The sequence below is a fragment of the Crocodylus porosus genome, unplaced genomic scaffold, assembly GCF_001723895.1.
Source record: "Crocodylus porosus isolate Cpor-Errol unplaced genomic scaffold, CroPor_comp1, whole genome shotgun sequence".
NCBI lineage: Eukaryota > Metazoa > Chordata > Crocodylia > Crocodylidae > Crocodylus > Crocodylus porosus.
In genome coordinates, this window is record NW_017728907.1 from 11,184,451 (window position 1) to 11,207,746 (window position 23,296).

General features: G+C 44.1%; 1 protein-coding gene across 1 annotated transcript in view; it reads right to left on the reverse strand.

Moving 5' to 3' along the window:
* The window catches only part of CUNH14orf80 (chromosome unknown C14orf80 homolog), a 144,188-nt gene that overhangs the window by 27,717 nt on the left and 93,175 nt on the right, over window positions 1-23,296 (reverse strand). Inside the window, exon 7 of the mRNA XM_019530573.1 lies at window positions 21,483-21,695. Within this exon, the coding sequence (XP_019386118.1) occupies window positions 21,483-21,695 (213 nt within the window). The remainder of the gene's footprint in view (window positions 1-21,482; window positions 21,696-23,296) is intronic.

Sequence of the window (23,296 nt, forward strand, 5' to 3'; positions counted from 1 at the left end):
GCCAGGGGCACTGTGTTCATGAATGCAGTGCCTTATTTGCAGATTTTGCCATTCACGGGGGATATGAGAACATATCCCCCATGAATGGCAAAGGTCTCCTGTATACTTACAGAACTTCTGAAGGAAAAAAAGGGTCATAAAATGAGCACAGGAGTTCAGGAAAATCACAGGCAATTTTTCATTTATAAAATTTCTGGCTTACCCAGGATAAACACAATTTACCTATTTCAGGAATTCCAATCCATTCACCCATATATAACTTATCCCATAGACACAGATGAACAGAGAAGATCCATAAGTAGACACAGTACCATCAACCTGTCCGTAAAACAACTTCCTCAAGTTTAGCTAAACTCAGAAACTCCCTGCAAAAGAAGAGGTGCTAACTAAACTGAACTAACAGTGGGTTTCATAGCTTGATTTTTTCAGTGTTTTCTTTGTAGAATAACAAATCAGTTATGAATAACCAAGTTCTTTTGCAGTCCTTGAGACATGAATAGCAACTGTTGTGTGACAAAGTGGGGTCATGACCCTGCACTTCCCTTAAAAAAAAAAATTTACTGCATTTACTCAAAATCAAAACTAGCACCCCCCCCAACTGCATGGGGGCGGAGGGGGGAGGGAAGAGAGCCTCATCTTAGATTTGAGTACTGGTCCAGGGCAGGTGTTGGTTCAGCTCTGGCTTCGATGCTGGGACACTGCACAGCCAGCCTCCCTTCCCCACTTTTGCTCTGCCTTTGGTCTTTCTAGCCTTGATCCAACATGGCAGAAGCAGCTGTTGCTTCTCCCTGGCTAGGCTGAACTAAGCTGGGTCCGGGCCAGGGTTGCCGCGACTGCTGACTGCCCTGTAGCCAGAGCAGAGCTGCATCAGAAGGTAAATAGCGGTGTGGGGCTGAAGAGAGGACAAGGAGAAGTGGGGGACAGGCAAGGAGTAGATCCTTGGCTTCTGCTGAGACTGAGCCTAGGGCAGAGGTATCAAGGATCCAGACTGTACTGCTGCCTGTGGATTTTGGAACAGCTCAGTGTGCCACATGCAGCACGGGTCAGCCCTGGCCCCTGGCCCTGAATTAGTTCCTGAATTCAAGTGATCTCTTTACATATTTGAGTAGATTCAGTAGCATTAATCACAGAAATATTAAAATAATTATAAGAAAATATTTGGTTCTATGGCACTCTAAAGCAGTACTTACATTCCAAAATGAAACATTAAAATGAAATTTTAAAAGCTGAAAAAGTAATTTACATACTTCCTAAACATTAAAGCCCAAGAACAGAAGGATTGGGCTGCTAACCAACAACATGGATTTGGAGCAGAGTCTATATGCAGTGCACGGAGCAGGTCTGGCCCATGCTCCATGTACTGTGCAGGCTAGACATAGCATACATGCTGCTTGCTGCATGCAGGGCTAGTCCAGCGTGCATGCTGCATACAGTGCATGGGGCCTGCTCAGGGTGCACACTGATTGCTGAATCCATCCCAATCTGCCCCTATGTCTGGATCTGGAGCTGGTTCAAACTGGACTCTCAGACTTTCCCCACAAGTCTAGCAGCACTTGCCCTGGACCGGCCCTGAGTGTCACATGCAGCACACGGGGCTGAGTCTGGTACACAATTTCATAGATTTCATAGACCTTATGGCTGGAAGGGACCTCAAAAGATCATCGAGTCCAGCCCCCTAACCCAGAGTGTGGGACCAGTCCAGGGCACATTCTACATGAGGCACCCATGCCAGATTGGCCCTGCAGGCTGGCTCTGGTATACGGGGCCGGTCCATGGGCCCAATCTAGCACACAGACCAGTCCCACACCTCTCATCCAACCTGCAGGGCTGAATAAGTTTGATAGACCTGGTCAAGTGAATACCAATGTTTATGAAACTGTGCATATAAGGCCAGAAGGAACCATTTGATCATTTAGTCTGAGCTACTACAAACACAGGCCCCAGTACCTTGCTCAGTAATTTCTGTACTTACCCCATAACTTCTGGATAAGCTACAGGTAGAAAAATATTCAATCTTCATTTAAAGTGGGGTAGGCAAAATATGGCCCATGAGCTGGATCTGGCCCACCACGCCATTCTGTCTGGCCCATGGGATCCCTAAAAAATTTAGAAAATATTTATCTGCTCCTAGCTGCCTGTCAAAGATGACAGGAGCCAGGGGCAGTAGAACCCAGGGGGAGTTGGCAGCAGGAGGCAGGAGCCCAGCCATTTCCCTGCTTTCCTGCCCCTGCCCTGCTCTGCTCCAGCACCACGTGGTCCCAGGCTATATTGCCCAGCTGGGAACACGGGGCCATGCCAGTACCCCAGGAGGTGTGCATGTGCATGTGTGTGAGTAGGGAGGGACTGTGTGTGTGTGTGTGTGTGCATGTGTGTTCATCAGGCAAGTCCCATGCACACTCTACCATACACATGCACCCACACCCCACCTCACACTGCCCTACATGCAGATCCCCACACCACCTCACACATCCCAGCCACCCTCCCCTCACACACAAATCCCCATACCCACCCACACCCCACATATCTACACACACCCCCACAAGCTCCCCCACTCACCCCCACATCTGTCCACCCCCACAGACACATCCACACCCTTCCCCACACCCAACACACATACACCCCCTCTCCCACAATATAGTTTCATAGTTAGTAGGGTTGGAAGGGACCTGAGCAGATCATCAAGTCCAACCCCCTGCCATGGCAGGAAAGAGTACTGGGGACAAATGACCCCAGCAAGGTGTTCGTCAAGCCTTGTCTTAAAGACCCCCAGGGTAGGAGCCAGAACCACTTCGCCTGGAAGTTGGTTCCAGATCCTAGCCACCCTGACCGTGAAGTAGCGCCTCCTGATGTCTAATCTGAATCTACCCTCTGCCAGCTCGTGACCGTTATTTCTAGTCACTCCTGGTAGTGCTCAGGGGAACAGGGACTTCCCCAGTGCCTGCTGGTCCCCTCTGACTAGTTTGTAACAGGCCACTACATCCCCCCTCAGCCTTCTCTTCTGAAGGCTGAACAGGTTCTGGTCCCATAGCCTCTCCTCGTTGGGCCTGCCCTGCTGCCCCATGATCATGCGAGTGGCCCTCCTCTGGACCCTCTCCATACTGTCCACATCCCTCTTGAAGTGCGGCGCCCAGAACGGGACACAGTACTCCAGCTGTGGCCTGACCAGTGCCACATAGGCGGGGAGTATCACCTCCTTGGACCTGGTTGAGATGCATCTGTGGATGCATGACAAGGTGCAGTTGGCCTTCCTGACTGCATCCCCACACTGCTGGCCCATGTTCATCTTGGTATCAATGACAACTCCAAGATCCTTTTCTGCCTCTGCACTGACGAGAAGGGAGTTCCCCAGCCTGTAGGTATGGTGCTGGTTCTTCCTCCCCAGGTGCATCACCTTGCACTTGCCAGTGTTGAATCCCATCCTATTCTCCTCCGCCCACCCCGTAACCCCCTAACCTATACAAGAGTAAGGCTTCCTTTTAAGCTATTATATACAGTCAACTCTATGTACACTACAGAAACACATGTAAACCAGGACAAAAATATTTTTTTCAATCAAATTAATGAATGTTTTAGATGTTCACTTTTTAGAATATAATTTGGTATTTTTCTGGTCCCAAGATAGCAAAACCCCTTGCTGAAAGGAGTACTTCCAGGGCCAAGGGAAGGAACTTCTGGTGGCAAAAGTCAGGGGCTACAGGGTAGGACTTCCAGTCCCAAGATGGCGACCAGGGGACAGACACCTGTCAAGGGGCAGGGCTACCCATGCAGCCTTCGACAGCTTGCCAAAACTTGGTAAGCAGCCCTCCGCTCAAAATAACTGCCCGCCCCAATGCAGAATTTACCACATCCCTAGTAAGTTGTTTCAGTGGTTAACTGCATTCCCGGTTCAAAATCTACACCTTTTTTTTAAGCTAAATGTATCTACTTTCAGTTTCCACCATGAGATCTCATTATGCCTCTTTCTGCTAGACTGAAGAGCCCTGTGCTATCAGAAACCTCCTCATTGTTGAGTTACATGCAAAATGTGATCAAGTCATCTCTTAATCTTGTCTTGGATAACCTAATCTCTTAAAAATAACCTCCTCTTACACATTTCCTTAAATCCTTTCCAATTTTTCAACAATTTCCAAATTTTGACAGTGGTGTTTCATGATGGGGTACGTTCGAATCCTGGTTTTAGACTGCAGCCTACTCGCCACTTAAAAAATAGCAGTGGGTGATAACTTTCAGTTACTTCCAACCTAAAAAACTAAAATCCAATCCTTTGACTCACCCAGATCCTTCAGCAATTATTTATGATGAATACAAGCATCTGAGTTAGGACTGAACCATTCACATGCTGATATAAATCGAAATTGGTTTTCGCAAAGGAGAGGACGGGCATTTGTGGGTGTTCCGCAAAAGCAAGCAGCAACAAAAAGGTTGTTTAGGGTAAGTGATTAAAAAACACTCCTCTGGCTTGAAGATAAAGAAGAAGGCTGTAGGGAAGGTTCATGCTGACATAACTATTAATTTCTAGTAAATATTAGTATACAGCAGTAGCAATAACTTTAGGCCCTGGGAATTGATGGGGAACAAATAGAAGGGGTGCTTCAAAGCTATTATTGATGGGGGCATTATTTGCACTGTAAATTGTGAAGACATTTTAGAAGGGTTGTAAAGCTGAGCTATAGCCACTGACGGAATGTGTAATTATACAAGCAGCTGCATTCCGAATTTTGCCAGGATTTGCAATTTCCTGCAATTAGTGTAGAATGCATGCATCTCCATCTTATGCATTTTAAGCAAGACACTTGCTATTCAAAAGATAGCTCCCAGGTGCACTTATTGGCATTCCAGGACAAATTGAAGAGGGAAACTGTAAAGCTCCAAAGTACCTATTTTATCTAAAAGCAGGTGGCCATCTTTTCAGTTGGTGGGTCAATGGGAAGGGATTGTCTAGGAAACTAAAAATACAATGTTAACATTGGGCTGAAAAGGAGAGACTACACATAGAATAACCATAAATAGTCTGGTAAGGCTGTACCGTCATGTGCTATAAGTGATGTTGAAGCAAGAGCTTCATCTCTTGTAATTATGCATTTAATACTGCTAAAACTCCTGGGACTTGGTAAGCCTTCAATATGGTATCTACACCACTACATCAAAGCAGTTTTAAAATAAAATAGCAAGAAAGTAGAGTGAAGGGAATAAAGAAACATTCCCTGAAACATGGGACTAAAATTATACAATAAATAAGACTTGCTGTTATCTTCTAACCGTTAATATGGGCAGGGGGAGTGTGCTGGATAAACACAGCTATCTGCATACTAATCCTGTTTATCTAAATATGGCATACAAAAACTGGTAGAAGTGGAGAACATCAGAGAGGCCGAAAGCAACAGAGGCTTAGAGAAGTTAAGAAAATACAAGACAGCAAAATAAAGATTTCTACATTCTTTCCTGGAAAATGCAAGTTAACGTTTTTGTGAAAACTAACATGAAATGAAAAATATTCAGTAAGCCATGAGACAGGCAGCCTACTGATTGACAGTATTTGGATTGGTCTTTGTCAAATGGGAAAAGTGAAAGGAAAGGCATCCTGCTGTCCTCCTGTAGGGAGCTAAACCAACTATCTACTGTAATAACCGAGTAATCCTATCCTGCAAGACTCTGTGAAATTCCATTTACACAACAGAGGTGCATGGGTCATGAGGCATGTCTCCTTAACCCTTCTCTTGAAGAGAAGACTTAAAAGGACCAGCTTCAGAGATGGTTTAGATTTGGGTTTAGATTTCCTATGGAACAGATCTGAGATAATCTGCTAGATAAGGTATATGAATGAACTATACTTACTGCAGAATGCTGAGAGAAAGCACAATTTAAATACCTTGCTATTTCATGTTTTATGAATATTTTTGAATTACCAGCTTGTGAACTTTTGGAAAAAATGGCGTGGTTTATTACTGTTTAATCCCAGAGTAGAACAACTGTGAGTCTAACAAACTTAAGCAATCAGCAACAGAAGGATTCTAATTGGAAAGCAATATGGTGAAAGTAATCTACAAGTGATAGTAGACAGCAAATTAGACAGAAGCCAGGAATGTTATGAGGTTATTATAATATTATAGCAATTGCACATGGGCAAAACAAACAAGGAAAGGTTTAACATACACACACAACACAGATGAATAGTCTTGAGTCAGTCAGAAGCTTCTGAATTGTCAGTGTTCAGTCTGAAACCTTCCAGAAGCCCAGCTTAAAAGAAGGCAGCCACCAAAAGAGTATGCTACACTCTCCACAGCTGCACAGTGGACTGTCCCAGAGGTGACTGGTTTTAGCCTAGTAGATCATGTCACACATGAATTTGTCAAACTGGCTCCAAAGACATTGAAATAGTCCAAAGTAAGGTTACCATTTATCTAGCCAGTCAGTGATGCTGGAGCTTGTGATAATAGTTGAGAATCTTTTGTATTTTCTCTGCCACATCGAGCTGCTGATGTTCTTAGCAAGAACAATATGCAGCAATGGTCAGATAGGATTTCTACTGGTAGCATGGTGGATATTGCTTGTCCTTGAAAAGTAGCAAACATGGCATTTTGTGTAGCATGGTAATCAGTTTATTGGCTACATTATAATACCAGATGTTAGCAAGAGATCTAGGCCCAGATGTAGGAATCTAGCCATAAACAAAGTTTTGTTGACTTTAAGTGCGACCAAACAAAACCCGTAAGTTTCCAAACTCTGGAAAGAGGATTCATGTTACAGAGCAAGAAAGCAATCCCGTGCATATTTCTGGACAGCATGCAGATTTTCTGAACAGAACTCTGAAAATGGCAACAGAGGCTCTATCCACCAAGCATGAAGAAAAGCATCTGAGAAGGAACGCAGGGCAGTGTAGAAAGGTGGTGTTGACTATAAATAACAGAATCAGAGAAAATTATGGTTGGAAGGGACCTCAGGATGTCATCCAGTCCAACCTCCTGCTCAAAGTAGGATCAGCCCCAACTAGATCAGCCCACCCAAGGCTTTGTCTAGCTGGGTCTTAAAACCTCCAAGGATAAGGATTCCATCACCTCTTGGAGTAACCTGTTCCAATGCTTTACTACCCCCTGGAGAGAAAGTTCTTCCTAATATCTAGTAGGGCTGTGTGAAATTTCATCAGCTGTTTCGTTTCGGAGGTGTTTCGGCCTGTTTCCATGCCTGAAACACCAAATCCGAAATGAAATGGAAGGCTCTGGAACATCTCCAAAGCTAAACACCATGGTGCAGGTGCAGCAGGGCTCATCAGGGCACCACGTGGTCTCTGGGAGCTGGTGCTACTGGGCATTGGTGACCATAAAGGGTGCACACAGGTGTACATGCACCCTGAGACTGGCAGTGCAACCCCTGAAAGAAGCACCGCCAACACTGCTGGCAGTATCTGTGGGTGGTCACTGACCGCCCATCAGTGCTCTCCCCCCTCGCCACCCGCACTGCTGTGGCTGCCTGTGGGAGCTCCCCGTTCACCACCACCACACCCCCACTGCTGACACTGCAGCCACCTGCGGGTGATTGCCATTCCCCCCCAGCCTCCGGGGGCATGTGTCGTTTATGCTACCGGGGCTGAGTGGTGCCAACCTCCAGCTGACACATGGAGTTGCCCCAACTCCCAGACAGCACGATGCCCTGCTGAACTCCACTGCACCTGTGCCATGGGGCAGCTGCCACATGGGTGGCAGGTGGGGGGGTGATCTCCACTGCTCCCTGCTGCCTTGTGCTGCACAAGAGGGCTCTGCCACAAGCCCTCCTGTGCCCCAATCGCCACTGCTGCAACCGGTGAGTGTGGGGCTTTTTTTTTTTTTTAAATGTGCCAGGACTAGGCTGGGGCTGGGTGGGAGATGGGGCATGGCAAGGTGGCCATTGAGGCTTCGCCCACGGTTCCCCCCACCTGGGGAGAGGCAGGCACAGCCAGAGGAGCTGCAGGAGAACCTGCAGCTGCCCGGCTGTGCCTGCCTCTCTCCAGCCGATCTGAATCTCCGAAACAGCATCAAAACTCCGAAACAGCTTTGGTTGAATCAAAACAGAGCTGAGATTCAAAACACCAAAACGAATCACTGTGCTCTGAAACAGCCAAATCCAAAATCAAAATGAGACATAGCCATTTTGCACAGCCCTCATATCTAGCCTAAACTTCCTTTGCTCAACTTAAGACCATTGCTCCTTGTTCTGTCATCTGCAACCACTAAGAACATTTTAGCTCCATTCTCTTTCAAACCACCCTTCAGGTAATTGAAGGCTGCTATTAAATCCCCAACTGTCTTCTCTTCTAAACAAGCCCAGTTGCTTCAGCATCTCCTTAGAAGTTGTGTGCCCCAGTCCCCTGATCATTTCTGTTGCCCTCCGCTGGACTCTCTCCAATTTGTCCACATCCTTTTTGTAGTAGAGGGGGCCGGAACTAGACACAGTACTCCAGATGTGGCCTCACCAGTGTTGAATAGAGGGGAAGAATCACTTCGCTTGATGTGCTAGCAATGAGTCTACTAACACAGCCCAGTATGCTGTTAGCCATATTCACAAAGGCACACTGGTGGCTCATACTCATTTTATTTCCCACAATAACTCCCGGGTCCTTTTCTGCAGAGCTGCTGCTTAGCCAGGTTGTCCCCAACCTGATCGTTGTATCCTAAGTACAAGACTTTGTATTTGGCCTTACTGAACCTCATGGGATTTCATTTGGTCCAATCCTCCAATTTGCTGAGGTCTCTCTGAATCCTAGCCCTACTCTCCAGCATATCCACTATTCCCCACAGCTTGGTGTCATCTGCAAGTTTACTGAGGGTGCACTCTATATCATCTTCCAGGTCACTGATGAACATATTGAACAAAACTGACCCTAGAAATGACCTCTGGGGCACTCCACTTAATACCGGTTGCCAACTAGACATTGAGCCATTGACTACTACCCTATGATGGTCCAGCCCAATGATCCAGCCAGTTTTCTATCCACCTTACATTTCATTCATCCAACCTGTACTTCCTTAGCTTGCCTGAGAGACTACTGTGAGAAATCATATCCAAAGCCTTGCTAAAGTCAAGGTATATCACATCCACTGTTTTCCCTGTATCCACACAGCCAGTCATCTCTTCATAAAAGGCAATCAGATTGGTCAGGCATGACTTGCCCTTGGTGAATCCATGCTGACTGATCCTAATTACCTTCCCCTCTTCCAAGTGCTTAGAAATGGATTGCTTGAGGACCTGCTCCATCATTTTTTCCAGGGACTAATGTGAAGCTGACTGGTCTGTAGTTCCCTGGATCCTCCTCCCCTTTCTTACAGATGGCTACTGTATTTGCCCGCTTCCAACTGTCTGGGACCTCTCCCCATCTCTATGAGTTTTCAAAAATGACAGCTAGTGGCTCTGCAATCACATCAGCCAATTCCCTCAACAGCCTCAGGTGCATTCCAGTTCCATGGACTTGTACATGTCCAGCTTTTCTAAATAGTCCCTAACACGTTCTTTCACCATTGTCAGCTTCTCACCTCCTCCCCAAACTGTGCTGCCAGTTGTAGTAGTCTGGAAGCTGACCTTGCCTGTGAAGAGTGAGGTGAAAAAGGCATTGAAAACCTCAGCTTTTTCTGCATCCTCTGTCACTAGGTTGCCTAGCCCATTTAGTAAGGGACTCACACTTTCCTTGATCTTCCTGTTGTTGCTGACATACTTGTAGAAATCCATCTTGTTGCCCTTCACACCCCTTGCTAGATGTAATTGTTCTTTGGCTCTTCCTAACTTCATGCCTGCATGCCCGAGCAATGCTCTTATACTCCTCCCTAGTCATTTGTCCAAGTTTCCACTTCTTATAAGCTTATTTTTTGTGTTTTAGCTCACTGAAGAGTTTCCTGAGAAGCCAGGCTGGTCTTTTGCTATACTTGCTAGTCTTCCTGTACCCTCAATAAGATTTTTTTTAATTACAGCCAAGTCTCCTGGACTCCTTTCCCCCTTAAACTGCCCTCCCAGGGGATCCTGCCCATCAGTTCCCTAAGCAAGTCATAATCTGCTTTTCTGAAGTCCAGGGTCTGTACCTTGCTGCTCTCCTTCTTTCTTTTCCTCAGGATCCTGAACTCAATCATCTCGTGGTCACTGCTGCCCAGGCTGCCAACCACTACTACATTCCCCACCCATTCTCCCTGTTTGATAGTAGCAGGTCAAGAAGAGCACAGTTCTTAGTTGGCCTCTCCAACACTTGGGCCAGGAAGCTGTCCCCAACCCACTCCAAAAACCTCCTGGATTGCCTCTGTGCTGCTGTATTGCCCTCCCAGCAGATGTCAGGGTTGCTGAAGTCCTCCATGAGAATCAGAACCTGTGATTGGGAAACCTGCGCTAGCCGTTTAAAGAAAGTCCCATCCACCTCATCCTCCTGGTGTGGTGGTCTAGAGCAGACACCCACCACAACATCACTCTTGTTGCTGTCCCTTCTGCCCCTAACCAAGAGACTTTCGACAGGCCTGTCTCTAATTTCATACTGGAGCTCTGAGCAATCATACAGCTCTTTTACATAAAAAGCAACTCCTCTTCCTCTTCTCCCATCTGTCCTTCCTGAACAGCTTATACCCATCTGTGATAGTGTTCCAGTCATGCAAACTGTTCCACCAAGTCTCTGTTATTCCACTCACATCATAGTTCTGTGACTGTGCAAGGACTTCCAATTCTTCCTGCTTGTGTCCCAGGGTCTGTACATTCATGTACAGACACCTGAGCTAACTGCCCTACTTTCTCAAGAAGAATAAAAAGGCCTCCCCTGTTGCCCCCCTCCAGGTCACCCACTTCCCCACTTACCACAGGACTTTTGGTCTCTATCCCACAGCAAACCTAATTCAAAGCCCTCCCCCCCTAGGTTAGCAAGCCAGTCTGTAAAAATGCTCTTTCCTTTCTTCCTCAGGTGGAACCTGTCTCTTCCTAGCAATCCTTCTTGGAATAAGTTCCCATGGTAAGCCAGCAGGACACAAATGGGGAAAACATAATTTACGTTGCCCAAGCATATGCTTCTTAAGGGAAGTTAACTAGAGAACAGAATAACCTCTTTAAAAAGGGTGGATAGTGCCATTATTGATATAATTCAAACCAGACTTAAAGAAGTACTGCAAAGTAGTGAACCATTTTTAAAAAGTATCCAGCATTGGCCTAGTTTTATTTCCACTGACGACTCCTAAAAATTCCACGCATAAAGCATATTTCAGAACGTATGTGGGATGGACTAGATCAGTGATGCTCACAGTATCTTGCCCCACAGAGAAGATAAACGGTGCAGAGCCAGTCTGCAGGCCCAATTAGGCCCCACACAACTCCCACCCAGCTGGAGCCTGATCCTGGCTCGGCAGGGGAAATACTGAGCCACTGGAGCCAGATCTCAGCACATGGGGACTGGGCAGAGGCAACACTGGGTCCCAAAGCCCAGTACTACCAGGTGGAGGAAACAGAGCTCAGGATCAGACTCCAGAGGTTCTGTGCTGCCCTGTCTGGCTGGGATCAGTCTCTGAGGACCCTGCACTGCCCCCTCCTGGCTCCCCCATGCTGGGATTGTGCCCCATGGCACCCTGCACACCCCATTTACTGAGCAGGGCCGCAGCCTACATGGCTCTCCATAGGATCTGAGGGGAGCTCCAGAAGTCATATTACATAGCACTGGTGGCCAGATTTGGCCTGTGGGCTAGGGGTTGAGCACCCCTGGACTCGATGACTTAATGTATTCCTTCCTTCAATTTCTATGATACTAAAATTACCATGTATTCCAAAGAATAATAGCTAAAATTGTATAATACATATATTTTACATCAATGTTAAGTTACCTTTACCATCTTTATTTTAAATTTTGGAGTTCAACTATTATGTCACAGAAACACCATTTAGTAACATTCGGGGCCTGGAAAAGAAAAATATAATTTGCCAGTATAACAATCCAGACATTTTCACAAAGACAGTCAGTGCTGCTTTGAAAATGTTCTTGACAGTTATAAATTACAGGAATGGAAGGAAAACCAGTCTTGTTTAAGAGAATAAATTGCTTGCTTATTTGCAATTTTGTTCTTCCAAATCTTAATCTTGGGTTGTAGAATCAAACAGAAAATACCCGATCAGAACTAACAGGCTTCCAGTGGCATCGAACCACTGCTTCAAAACTGAAGCTTTTATAGCATTATTTTTACAGAGTTTTAACATCTCTTCAGAAAACAAACCCTTTATGAACTGAACCCCTTAAACCAACAGTCAACAATCTTTTCAGCCTATGGGCAGAGTGACCCAGTTCAGGTCAGAAGTGGGCTGATGGGCACAAAGATCACTGGAAGAACTAGGATTGTGTAGTTGAGAGAAGACTAAAATGAGGATTTGCTAACTGTCCTCAAATACAAAAAAGGGTTACCACAGAAAGAAGAGCAATCAGTTGTTCTGTGACCATGAGGGACAAGACAAGAAGTAATAGGCAGAAATTGTAAAAGGAGACATTTGGGTTGGAGATCAGATAGAATTTTCTAACTCCAATATTGGGTAAATACTGAAACCAATTATCCGAAGAGGTTGGGGAATCTCTGTCACTGGATGTTTTCAATTGAAGGCAAGACAAACATTTGTATGGGATGGAAAAGACAGAGATGATCCTGCCTTAAGCAAAGAGATTGGATGAAATGACCTCTTGAAGTCTCTTCCAGCCCTATTTTTCTGTAAACCAATGATTCAGTGATATATATTACATTAGCTGCAAAAACACAAATACACTTTGCTTTTTTCCTAAAAAGGCACTAAAATATTTATACTACCTACAAAAGATGGTCTCTCATTGGAATGAGTTCCCTTATAGTATATTGTTAAATAAAGCTCATCCAAAATTTACTGGGGCATAGTTTTGCAGCTGTGTTGCTACATGTTTTATTGATTCAGTTGATATCCAACATCCTGGCAAATAATGTGAGTAAAATATTAATACTGATTATTGATTACACTTTAACCAATTCTGACACCTGAAGAAACATTCTGTTCTGTCTGTCTAAAGGCAAGGAAAGCAGCCCCCTTTGGTAAGCAGAAGAGAAACTTTCACATGGACTCGCTTGAAACTGTAGAGGTTACACACAAAATAAAAGAGCACTATATTTTAACATCTCTCTTTCCCCCCTCCCCGAAGGAGTTGAAGTCTGCAAAGAATGAAAATGAGCCCAGTAGAAGATGCCAGCCTAGTAATTTCTGTCCAGTTTTTACAAGCTTTATGTGTGTTCAGAATTGGTCTGCCAATTTAACTACCAGTGCATTCAGACCCTCTCGTGCATACTTTGGTAGCCACTTCAGTTATATGCACATCAAAATATATCTGCAAACAAAAAATAAATCCTTACACATTTTTCATTTCCTTGTATGCTGCAGGCTTATTAACACGGACTAGTCAAGCCTGATAAGCCTGGCCCAGAATGCAAAAAACCCCAGGATTCTCTCAAAGAGTCTCTGAGCTGCATCTGTCCACCATAACTCTTAGATGCTAGATCTAAACCAGGTTAGCTAAGTAATTAGTCTGGCGCAATAGAAAATATCTGTGCATGATTAGAACCATTAAGAGAACAACCACTGTACTGCATGGTAAGAGGCTATACCATGCATCTTTCTTCTTCCTCATCACCTTCCCACCAACACAGTACAGGCATACCTCGGAGATATTGCGGGTTCAGTTCCAGACCACCGCAATAAAGCGAATATCGCAATAAAGCAAGTCACTTGAATTTTTTGGTTTCCCAGTGCATATAAAAGTTATGTTTATACTATACTGTAGTCTATTAAGTGTGCAATAGCATTATGTCTAAAAAAACAATGTACATACCTTAATTAAAAAATACTTTATTGCTAAAAAATGCTAACCAATGGAAAAATGGCACCGATAGACTTGCTCGACGCAGGGTTGCCACAAACCTTCAATTTGTAAAAAACGCAATATCTGCGAAGCACAATAAAGCGAAGCGCAATAAAACGAGGTATGCTTGTACAGCACAAAATGTCCTTCAGTAGCAACTGGCTAAACATGTTGCATGTTCTCTGAAAGGCACTTATATTAGTACCATGCTGCTTGAAACCTCCTATGAGAAATATTGCTAAACATGTTGTGACAACCAAAACAGAGATCAGTGTACCACAACACAAAAGCCTTGGAACAACAATCCACTTCCTACTACTTTATAGAGGACCACTGTCTCTAGAAGCACAGCTCCATTAAAGCCAAGGGAGGCTTTAAAGTCAATCACAAATTTGGTCCACAATTTATATTAAAACTGCACATTAAGGTTTAGTCTCGTCTCCTCCAGTATCCTGCTACATATGTCCTCTACTGCTCTCTTTGAATAGATTTCTACTCTTTCCTTGCTAGGTTTTGTCAACCTCAACTTCTACACACCAGGTCCAGACATTCACACACTTTCCAGAGCTTGCTCCTGTGGCCCTCTTAGCAATTCACTTCCATTTTACAAGAAAAAAAATCAACTGATAGCTGCTTAGTGCTCCAGATGGAGGTTTTTTAATATGAAGTGGAATGCATAGGTGCTTTGGGGCCATGAGAAAGTGGAAGGGAGGGGAGGAGAGAGGGGGCCCTTTGATGTTTTAAACTAGCCTCTTTTTCCTGAATGAAGAGCATCAATAGACTTCCCCTCAGTGCTCTCACTTCTTCCTCCTTGTGTAATTAACTATTCATTCTGCTAATTTTCTCTGTATCTTCATATTTGCAAAAACCCTTGTGAACTATAGTAAATGAAATAAATAGCAGAAAAAGAATGTGAACAATTTTGCTTCAAAAAAGAAACTTATCCTAGGCAAATATTCCTTCTTAGCATTTTCTGGTGAGGGCTCATTTGGGACTTTGCCTTGAGCCCTGTTTATGGGACAGGACAGAAAGAAGAACTGCACACTACCTTCCAGTTTCCTTTTGCTCTAAGGGAGATGTGAGAAACCTAAAGATCACTGAACCATTTTATCCAGCCCACAGAGCCACGTGGTTCACCCAGGCAGTGGAGAGAAGCAGCAGTGGCAGTACTTGGGGGGGAAAAGCAACTGTGACTCCAGCTTCCATGGCATGAGCCAGGTTGGAAACAGCCCATGCTCGGAGCTAAGCTATGTTAAAAGCAACTCCCAGCTGCAAAATGTTACCAACTCCTGCTCTAGGAGACAGGTTACACTCCATGCCATCTAGACCTGGGGTAGGGCATACACGAGCATACAAGCACAGCTGTGCCACGCTGTGCTCATGAAAAGACACAGCAGTCTCACACATTTGCATGAAAGTGGGGAGTAATGTCTATTCATAAGCCACTTCCTCCAAGCCATCACACTTCTGTAATTCCACAGCACAGATCAGGAGAACAAGCAACAATGTGGCTGTGGGATATTTAAGTCTCTGTGGCAAAACTAATGAGCATGCTTACTATGCACTGGAAGTGGGCACCAGCCAGAAATACCATACGGCTTGCTGTGTCCCATGCTTTATAAAACCTGACAGAGCCAGCCAAGGCAGCATAGCCCATTCCAGTTAACTGTAAGTTTTAAAGACAAACACAGAGCAAAGAAATTCAGGCATTGCCTTAATAAGAAATTTAGCATATGGGTGAAGAATGATTTCATCCCTGGACTCACCAACCTCATTAACAAATGACATAAAAATCAAATAGCAAGCAGAAGAATACCACAAAGGCGTTGTTCTTTTACAGAAGACAAGGGTCTTTAAAAATCTTTTTGTATTAGATTATCCAGATCGTCCTAAAGCAAAGCAATAAACTGAGATGGCTTGTATGCAAAATGCTGGGAGAACGCAAAGACTATTCAAATGACTTAAGACAATAAAATAACCAGGTCCTGGAGCATAATAAAACCAGGTTCTGAACACGGGTGTCCATTCCTCATGGAGGATTCTTCTGAAAGAGTTCAAGGTCAGATACAAGCCAAATTCCATAAGCTAAGGAGTTACTGTGATAGGTTATCAGAAGAGGAAGACAGTTGAAGAGGATTTACCTATAAGAGTGCCAAAAGATGTGGGAAGCAATATCGAAGGGCCTGTGCATTAGGGCTGTGTGAAGCTTCGGTCCCTGATTCAATTCAGCAGAGATTCAACCTGATTCGGTAGCCAAATCTCTGAATCAAGTCAGCGGACCCTTTAATTTCTCCAAATCGATTCAGAGAGATTTGGACAGCTTTGGTGATTTAAACGTAGATACAGCTTTATATGTTTTTTCTGCATACCTGTAGGTAGCAGGGACTCTGAACACTGCAGTGCTGGGGCAGATGCAGCGTCCCACAGAAGCACGGGGGGCCCCCCAGTGCACTTGGCAGCAGACCCAGAAGTGGACCAGAAGTACCTCCAGTCCACTTCCTGGTCCACTGGGGAAGTAGCAGGGGGGGTCTCCCTGTGCCCCAACCAGCATGGCAACTGGTGCCTCCCGGGTCTGGGGGGGCACCTGGGGGTTCCCTTGAGGCTGACTGCCAAGCTGGTGGGGCATGGGGGGCCCCACCAGCGTGCTCCCCGGCAGACCTGGAAGTGGACTGGAAGTACTTCCAGGTACACTGCTGAGCATGCTGGAGAATCCCTGTGCTCCTGTGGGACTCTCCATCTGCCCCAGCACTGCAGCAATCATGAGCCGTGCTGCTACCTCAAGGTATGTAGCAAAAACTTTTAAAGCTGTGCCTGTGTCCAAATCGCTGATTCACTGAATCAGCACCGAATCTTCAGATTCGGAGACCTGGAACCACGCACCACTTTGTCACAGGAAATAAAAAGTTAAATTGACCTTCGGGAAATTATTTCTTTTGAAGAAAGTTCAAAAATTGGGTAAGCCAGGCAAAAAGACATTGCACTGTCAAAAACACTGCTCCTCTTGAACTCCTATTGCATCAATCTGGAGCAGTGTGGCAAGCCTCAAATCAAGAAGGGAACAGCTCAAAGCCATTTGTATTGCACTAGCACCGAGGGTTTGCAATTAACACTGTGGCTTTACTGTGTGAAGCACAGTAAATTGACATAACAAGAAACTGTCCTGCTGTAAATTCTTATAATCTAAATATACAAGGCAAACGGTGGGAGAAAGGTAGGAATCCCATCCTTAGTCTACAGATAAGGAACTGGGGATTCAATCAAGTGACTAATGTCATATATGAAGTTAGTGACAGAACTGAAACCAGATCTCCCAAGGTAAAGGCCCGTCAAACTCACCCTTCCTTCCAACTCAGATCTTGATGTGACAACAGCCATGGGGTGAGGGGGCAGTGGCAATCACAATGGTTAATGCAAGTGTTACTCAACCCCTTGCTACTGACACACATCCCTAGTGGAGGTCCATGCCCAGGATTTCAGTAGTGGACTCCATCCTGGTCCTTCTGGGAGTCCAGCAAGCCAGACAACATGGTTCCATGGGCCAGATCCAGCCCACAGGCCACACATTTGACACCCCTGCTCTAAAAGAAGCATGAACAGAGAAAGCTGTGCGGTGAGTTAGAAACAAAGAAGGCAGCAGAGTCTAGAGCCCTGCATAACAGCCATCGAAAAATTATGGCAAGGGGCAGGGGTCTTCCTTACTCATAGGTCTCAACATTCAGATCCATGATGGAGCAAGTGCACTACCAGAGTAATTGCTGTTTTGTAGTGGGCTCTGACTGTATGGCAGGAGTGTATTCTGCTTCACACGAGTGGATCTGTAAGGGGGTGCTTAATTCTCAAAAGTGGCCTGTGAGCTTAGGCAGCAGTACAGCATAAGTACACTACAATCCCAAAGGGTTTTGACTTCCTCAGGAGTGTTGAGGAACACAAAAGATTCTCATTTGCACCATCACAAAAAATCAGCAGGGTTGGAGTGTTTATAGAAATAAAACTAAAGAAATCACCATCTTCCCCCAGATATCTTCCAACATTCACTTGCTCAACTCAGCTTGAAACTAAATCCCTTTTCAAACTAAGTCAATAATAAATGAATTACTTCATGGGGAGGGGGGGAATAACAGCAAGTTCTCTTGTGGAAGAAGAACATTTTTCCTTTTGCAGTTGGCTTATTTCTGGGCATAGGAACATTTTTAAAGCTTAATCATTTTGTGCAACTACTTGATTGCTTGCAAATCCTGAAAATGTTTCCAAAGGACAATTATTTTTTGCCCAATACTCACTAGAAAAGAATAAAGTTGAGTATTCAGATCACATTTCTGCCATTACAGGTATGTTTCCTGTCTTTCCTCCTCCAAGATGCTGAACCCATTGCTCCCTCACATATGGGAATCAGTAAAACTGTCACATCAATTAAGATGACAAATCATTGGAATCCTAAAATATTCAGCTGTCTGCCATGCAGTGTTTGTGAGAAGAGAAATCCTTCCACAATCGGAATCGATTCAAGTGTCATTTTGGTCACAGGTTCAAAGAAAGAGTTGAGGGACAACAAAAAACTTCCCATTGGAGAACTGATTCTAAGTAAAAGAGTTGCCAAGTGCAAATTAACTAAATTCAACTACACAGTGATTAAATGATTTGCCTCCAACACTGCAACACACAGCTGGTTTTCAGATGAAAATAAAACAAAACATCATAGCAGTGACTTTACTATACCCTGAGAAATACCAACATAGCGTACACAATACATTGTGCTTGACTGTCTTTTTCAGATGTTTATTCCCTTGATAAGCTGTTCTCCTTTGAATTGAAATGTGGGTAGCTTGTTCTTAGCAAGCGTAGGTGATTTTGCACAGAGTGTCAGCAAAAAATATGCTAGCCCTTTTCCAAAAAGAGAATTGGTAAATACACTTTTACAATTATTAATAAGTTTTCAGAGCTTTTTGTGTAGAAGATCTAGTAACACACAAGTAGTAGGAACTTCAAATTTACAAGGCACATAGGTTGTAAGTTGCAGGTGTGCCTTCAGTGGCTAGATGAAAATCAATTTTCATTTGCTGAGATATAATAGTTTATACTGCTTATTTTTTGCATGCACATTTGTTATCAGACATTCTAGCCTAAAGGGGTGGGCTGGGCCCCAACGCGGTAAAAGAGGTGCAGCTCCCACAGGCAGCAATTGTAAGACACCCAACGCCATTTCCTGGCCTTGTCAACACAAGATGTGGAAACAGTGCTAAAGGCTCCACTGGCTACTGTTCTCTCTTTCCCTTCTCTGACATGTTCTCCTTTCTGTATCATCATCATCATCCCTCCCTCCCCCCGCACTTCAGAAGAGGATCTGAATGGGAGGTAGGGAAGGTGGTACATTCAGTAAGCTGCCAACCTGTAAAGAATAAGGTAGACAGAGGGGAAATTGACAGGAGGGAGGATTGATATAAAAAGGACAAATGGAGATTAATCTGACCTCATACTGCCCCCAAAAGGTGCTGTCAGCTGGTATTATGGAATGATTCAATTTTCTAAGATGCAGAAGGGGGCAGGGATGGAGAGGCCTTGTAATCAACCAACCTTTAATCAAACCACAAAGTTGCACATCATTCATTTACAATAAGTATTCAGTGTATTCAGTCATGTTCACTGAATTTCAGATATATTGGAATGTGCAACCAAGCAAATCATTCAAAAGCATACTTTCTAGGCATTTATTTCAATGTAAAATATTAAACTCCTATACCTTTTTCTTTTTTGGATTTCATTTCCTGGCTCTCTATAAAAGTTACCTGAATGCAGTTTTGAGGTGAATATTTTAAACATACAGAAGTTAAGACACTATTATTTAATATTAGAGATAATATTTAATAGCACATCTGATAATATACATGAAAGGGGTCACAAGTATACTTTGCTCTGGTAACTATATATATTAGAAATGTTATTAAGAATTCAAAATATCATCTTTCCCACTGTATTACTGTACGTTTTCCCCTCTGATTGTACATATAACAACATTTGACTAATGCATTCACAGATACCTTAGGACCTGTGACAGAGAATATGATCTAGGTCTGTACAAATCATCCCAATGGAAGATAAGAGTTAGACTTCACCAGCAAAAAACCTGCGACCATGTCCACTGTCTCTGGATTCCACCCCTCCCGGACCTTAATGATGCTCTCTCCATAGTTGCTCTTCTGTTATGCTGACCTCTCCTGCACTCCTCCCAGTCACTGAAAATCAAAAAATTATAGGGTGGAAGGGGTCTCAAGGGTAATCTAGTCCAACTCTCTGCACAAACACAGGATGAGCTATTCCTATACTATTCTAGACAAATGCCTATCCAGCATCTTCTCAAAAGCTACCAATGAAAAATTTTCAGTTTCCCTAATCAGCTTGTTCCAGTGTTCTACAGTTCTGACAGTAAGAACACTTTTTTCTTGTTATTTAAATCAAAATTTAATCATCTCATATATGTCTCTTCTCCTTTCCTTGAGTAATACTCTATTAGTCTGCACACTCACTATAGCATATTATCTATCATCTCACAGCTTTTCCCAGTACCTGGCCCTTGGATTTTGATCCCTCCCTCTCATGCTTCAACTCACTGGTTCTCTGACCTCCATTTCTCATCTGGCTTTCAACTTTAGAATGACAACCTGACTTGTCAGAAAGGCCACCAATTCATGCTTGTCTTCACTCTTTGCTCCCCTCTTCACTTTTTGGATATCAAAGTCCTCACTCAACAAGTATGTTCACCTAATTGCCTTTTGCATGATGCTCATCCCCTGACTCTCCCGTCCTGCTAGCCCCTTCTTGAGTTCCAAACCATCAGCTTCCAGAACTGCCCTGCCACATACAACTTTCCTCCATCCAGTTCTCTTGATGTCAGATGTCCTATTCTTCAGTTCTCTGTGGTTCTTTTGTCCATGTTCACTACCAGATCCATCCAGATAACCCCCAACTTTGGATTTCCCCCAACACCTCTCTTCTTCTGGGAAAAGTCCCACAGACTTCTACTACAGCTATGCTCTTTAAATCTGCTGTCTTCCTGGACAAGCAACACTCTTCTTCTTTTGTTGGCTCACTCAATTCTTGTCACCCCTTTTCTTCTTCAACTCTCTTCTTCCATCTTTCTGCCCCTCAACCACCTCATAAATCTCTAGAACCTTGCTTTGGTAAAGCTGACAAGATCTAGCACGACCTTTCTCCCCTACTTCTTATCCTTTAATACCCCTCCTCTCCTTTCTCTTTATTACCAACTTTAAGGTTTCCTATCTGCTGCCCTATTTTCATCCCTCCGATAGCATCATCGATCCCATCCTCTCCTAGCTCTGTATCACTATATCTCTGACACCTTTCCTTCCCAGTTACAAGCACATCAGTTTTATATCCAAATATAAGCTCTTTGGGGCATGCCCCCTACCTTCTTTTGTGTTTGAAAAGCATGTAGCTTATCATGGGCATTATCTGAAACAAAAAAATAAGAGTCCTTAGAGTTTTATGGACAGAATCAGAGTACAATTTGTACAGAGCTGTCATTTTTACATTGTCCTAAGATGGACTGTAACAGTCAACGGGAACAATTTGGCAACTGAAAGACATTTTGAAGTCAATAAATTAGCCCAAACCTTACCTTTTCATGCCACTCTGACTTCTTACAAGTTACTACATCACGAAGTCCATCACCTAGGATCACTAGATCTTTGGTCAACTGGTCAATTTCTTCAACAATATTGTCAGCACTGCAGTAACACAAGGAAGCATTTGCCAAAGTAGTTTTCTTACTACATATATCCTGTGCATTGCATGTATTCACATCTTCAGCCATGGTATCCAATACAGTCTCCTAAAGAAAAAATAAATGGAACAACTTCATTCATTTTTTACTTCCAGATTGAAAATATTTTGTTTCCCCTGATATTTTATTTTAATGATTATTAATTAATTGCTATGTTCTCAGGATCCAGTTATTCCATATTTTTTAAGATAGCATTAATACACAGGCAATCTCCTCAACTTGTTAACAAATGCATATGTCAATGTATTTGAGCTATATCACATTGCTTATCGAAACAAAAACAGAACCTATGCCACAGATACTCTGGATGTGCCCTGTAGATGCTCTGGATAAAGGGATGTGCCCTATCAGAACCTGTAAGGGCAAAGATCAAGCCCAGCACACGACCTGCACTGAGTGTAAATACCACTTAGGATAATCTCATCTTTTATATAGACTTAGGGCTCATGTATACACTACGATGTTTGCCCTTTCATGCACTGCAACTGCATGTCTGTTTGCATGAGCAGGATTTCCCGATGCTTTAAGTCTTTCTAGTGCATTAAACTAAAACTCCTTGGACATAGTTTAGTTTGGCTTGCCAGGAATTAAAGTGTTGCCTCCTTGGATTCATTGCGTGCAAACACAAAGGCACTCAAAGACATGTAATGAGCCTCTTTGTCCACCAGATGGCGGTGTGATTTTTTTGTAGTTCACCCCTTCAAATTGCTTCCACTTTCAAATTGCTTCCACTTTTTCCTTTTCTTGTGTGGATTTTTCTTTTTTTTTCTTATTTGCCAGCTCCCTGCTTCCACAGCTGTGTGGCAGGGCACGGAAACGGGGTGGGTGGGGGACCCCAGGCCAGAGGGGGCAGTGCTGGACTATCCTACTGTCCTACGACACCGGCCAGGGACCCGGCTTAATTTGTTTGAAAACCTAGGGTGTGTAAACACAGATGCTACGCTCCAAAATAAACAAATTAAAATTTTATAAACCTATTTGATTTAATGAGGATTAAAAACCAATCTGTGTACAGGCACCCTTAGTACAAGGATCGGGGGAATCAGTCTCATGATGCTGTAGTGTGCTGCCCATCTGTTCTGCGGTGATCCCTAGAACTGTGAAGCCTACTGCTCTGCAGTGTCTGAGTTTACCCAGAGGTGGTGATGAAGGTCAAAAACTTCCAGCCTGGAACAACAGCTAAGTCATAAGCTTTGGCATATGCTAGCAAAAGGCTGCTGACCCAGCCTGAGGGTTTGACATCTGCAACAATATAAAATTCTTCTATGATGAAACTTGGTGACTATGAGTATGTCTACACTGCAATGCCAGCATGTCCTGGCTGGGATTTGCCTGAGAGTCCCATCCCACCACGTATGCTCCCACTTGCACACTTGGAATCCAGAAACATGCAGGTAAGGATAGTTTAGCTTGTCCAAAATGCTTGAGAGCAGCCAATAGGGATGACCCAAGAACAGCTTCACTGACATATTTCCAGGTTTGGCAAACATAAATGGGAGGAGATTAACCCAGCCAGGTCATGAGGCACTACAGGGAGTTGGGAGCGGGGCTTAGGGGTCTGGGAGCTCAGGTGGTGTTTTCGTCAATCCTCCCAGTCTCGGGCTATGGGCTGAGGAGGGAGAGGAGGATCCATGTGGTGAACCAAAGAC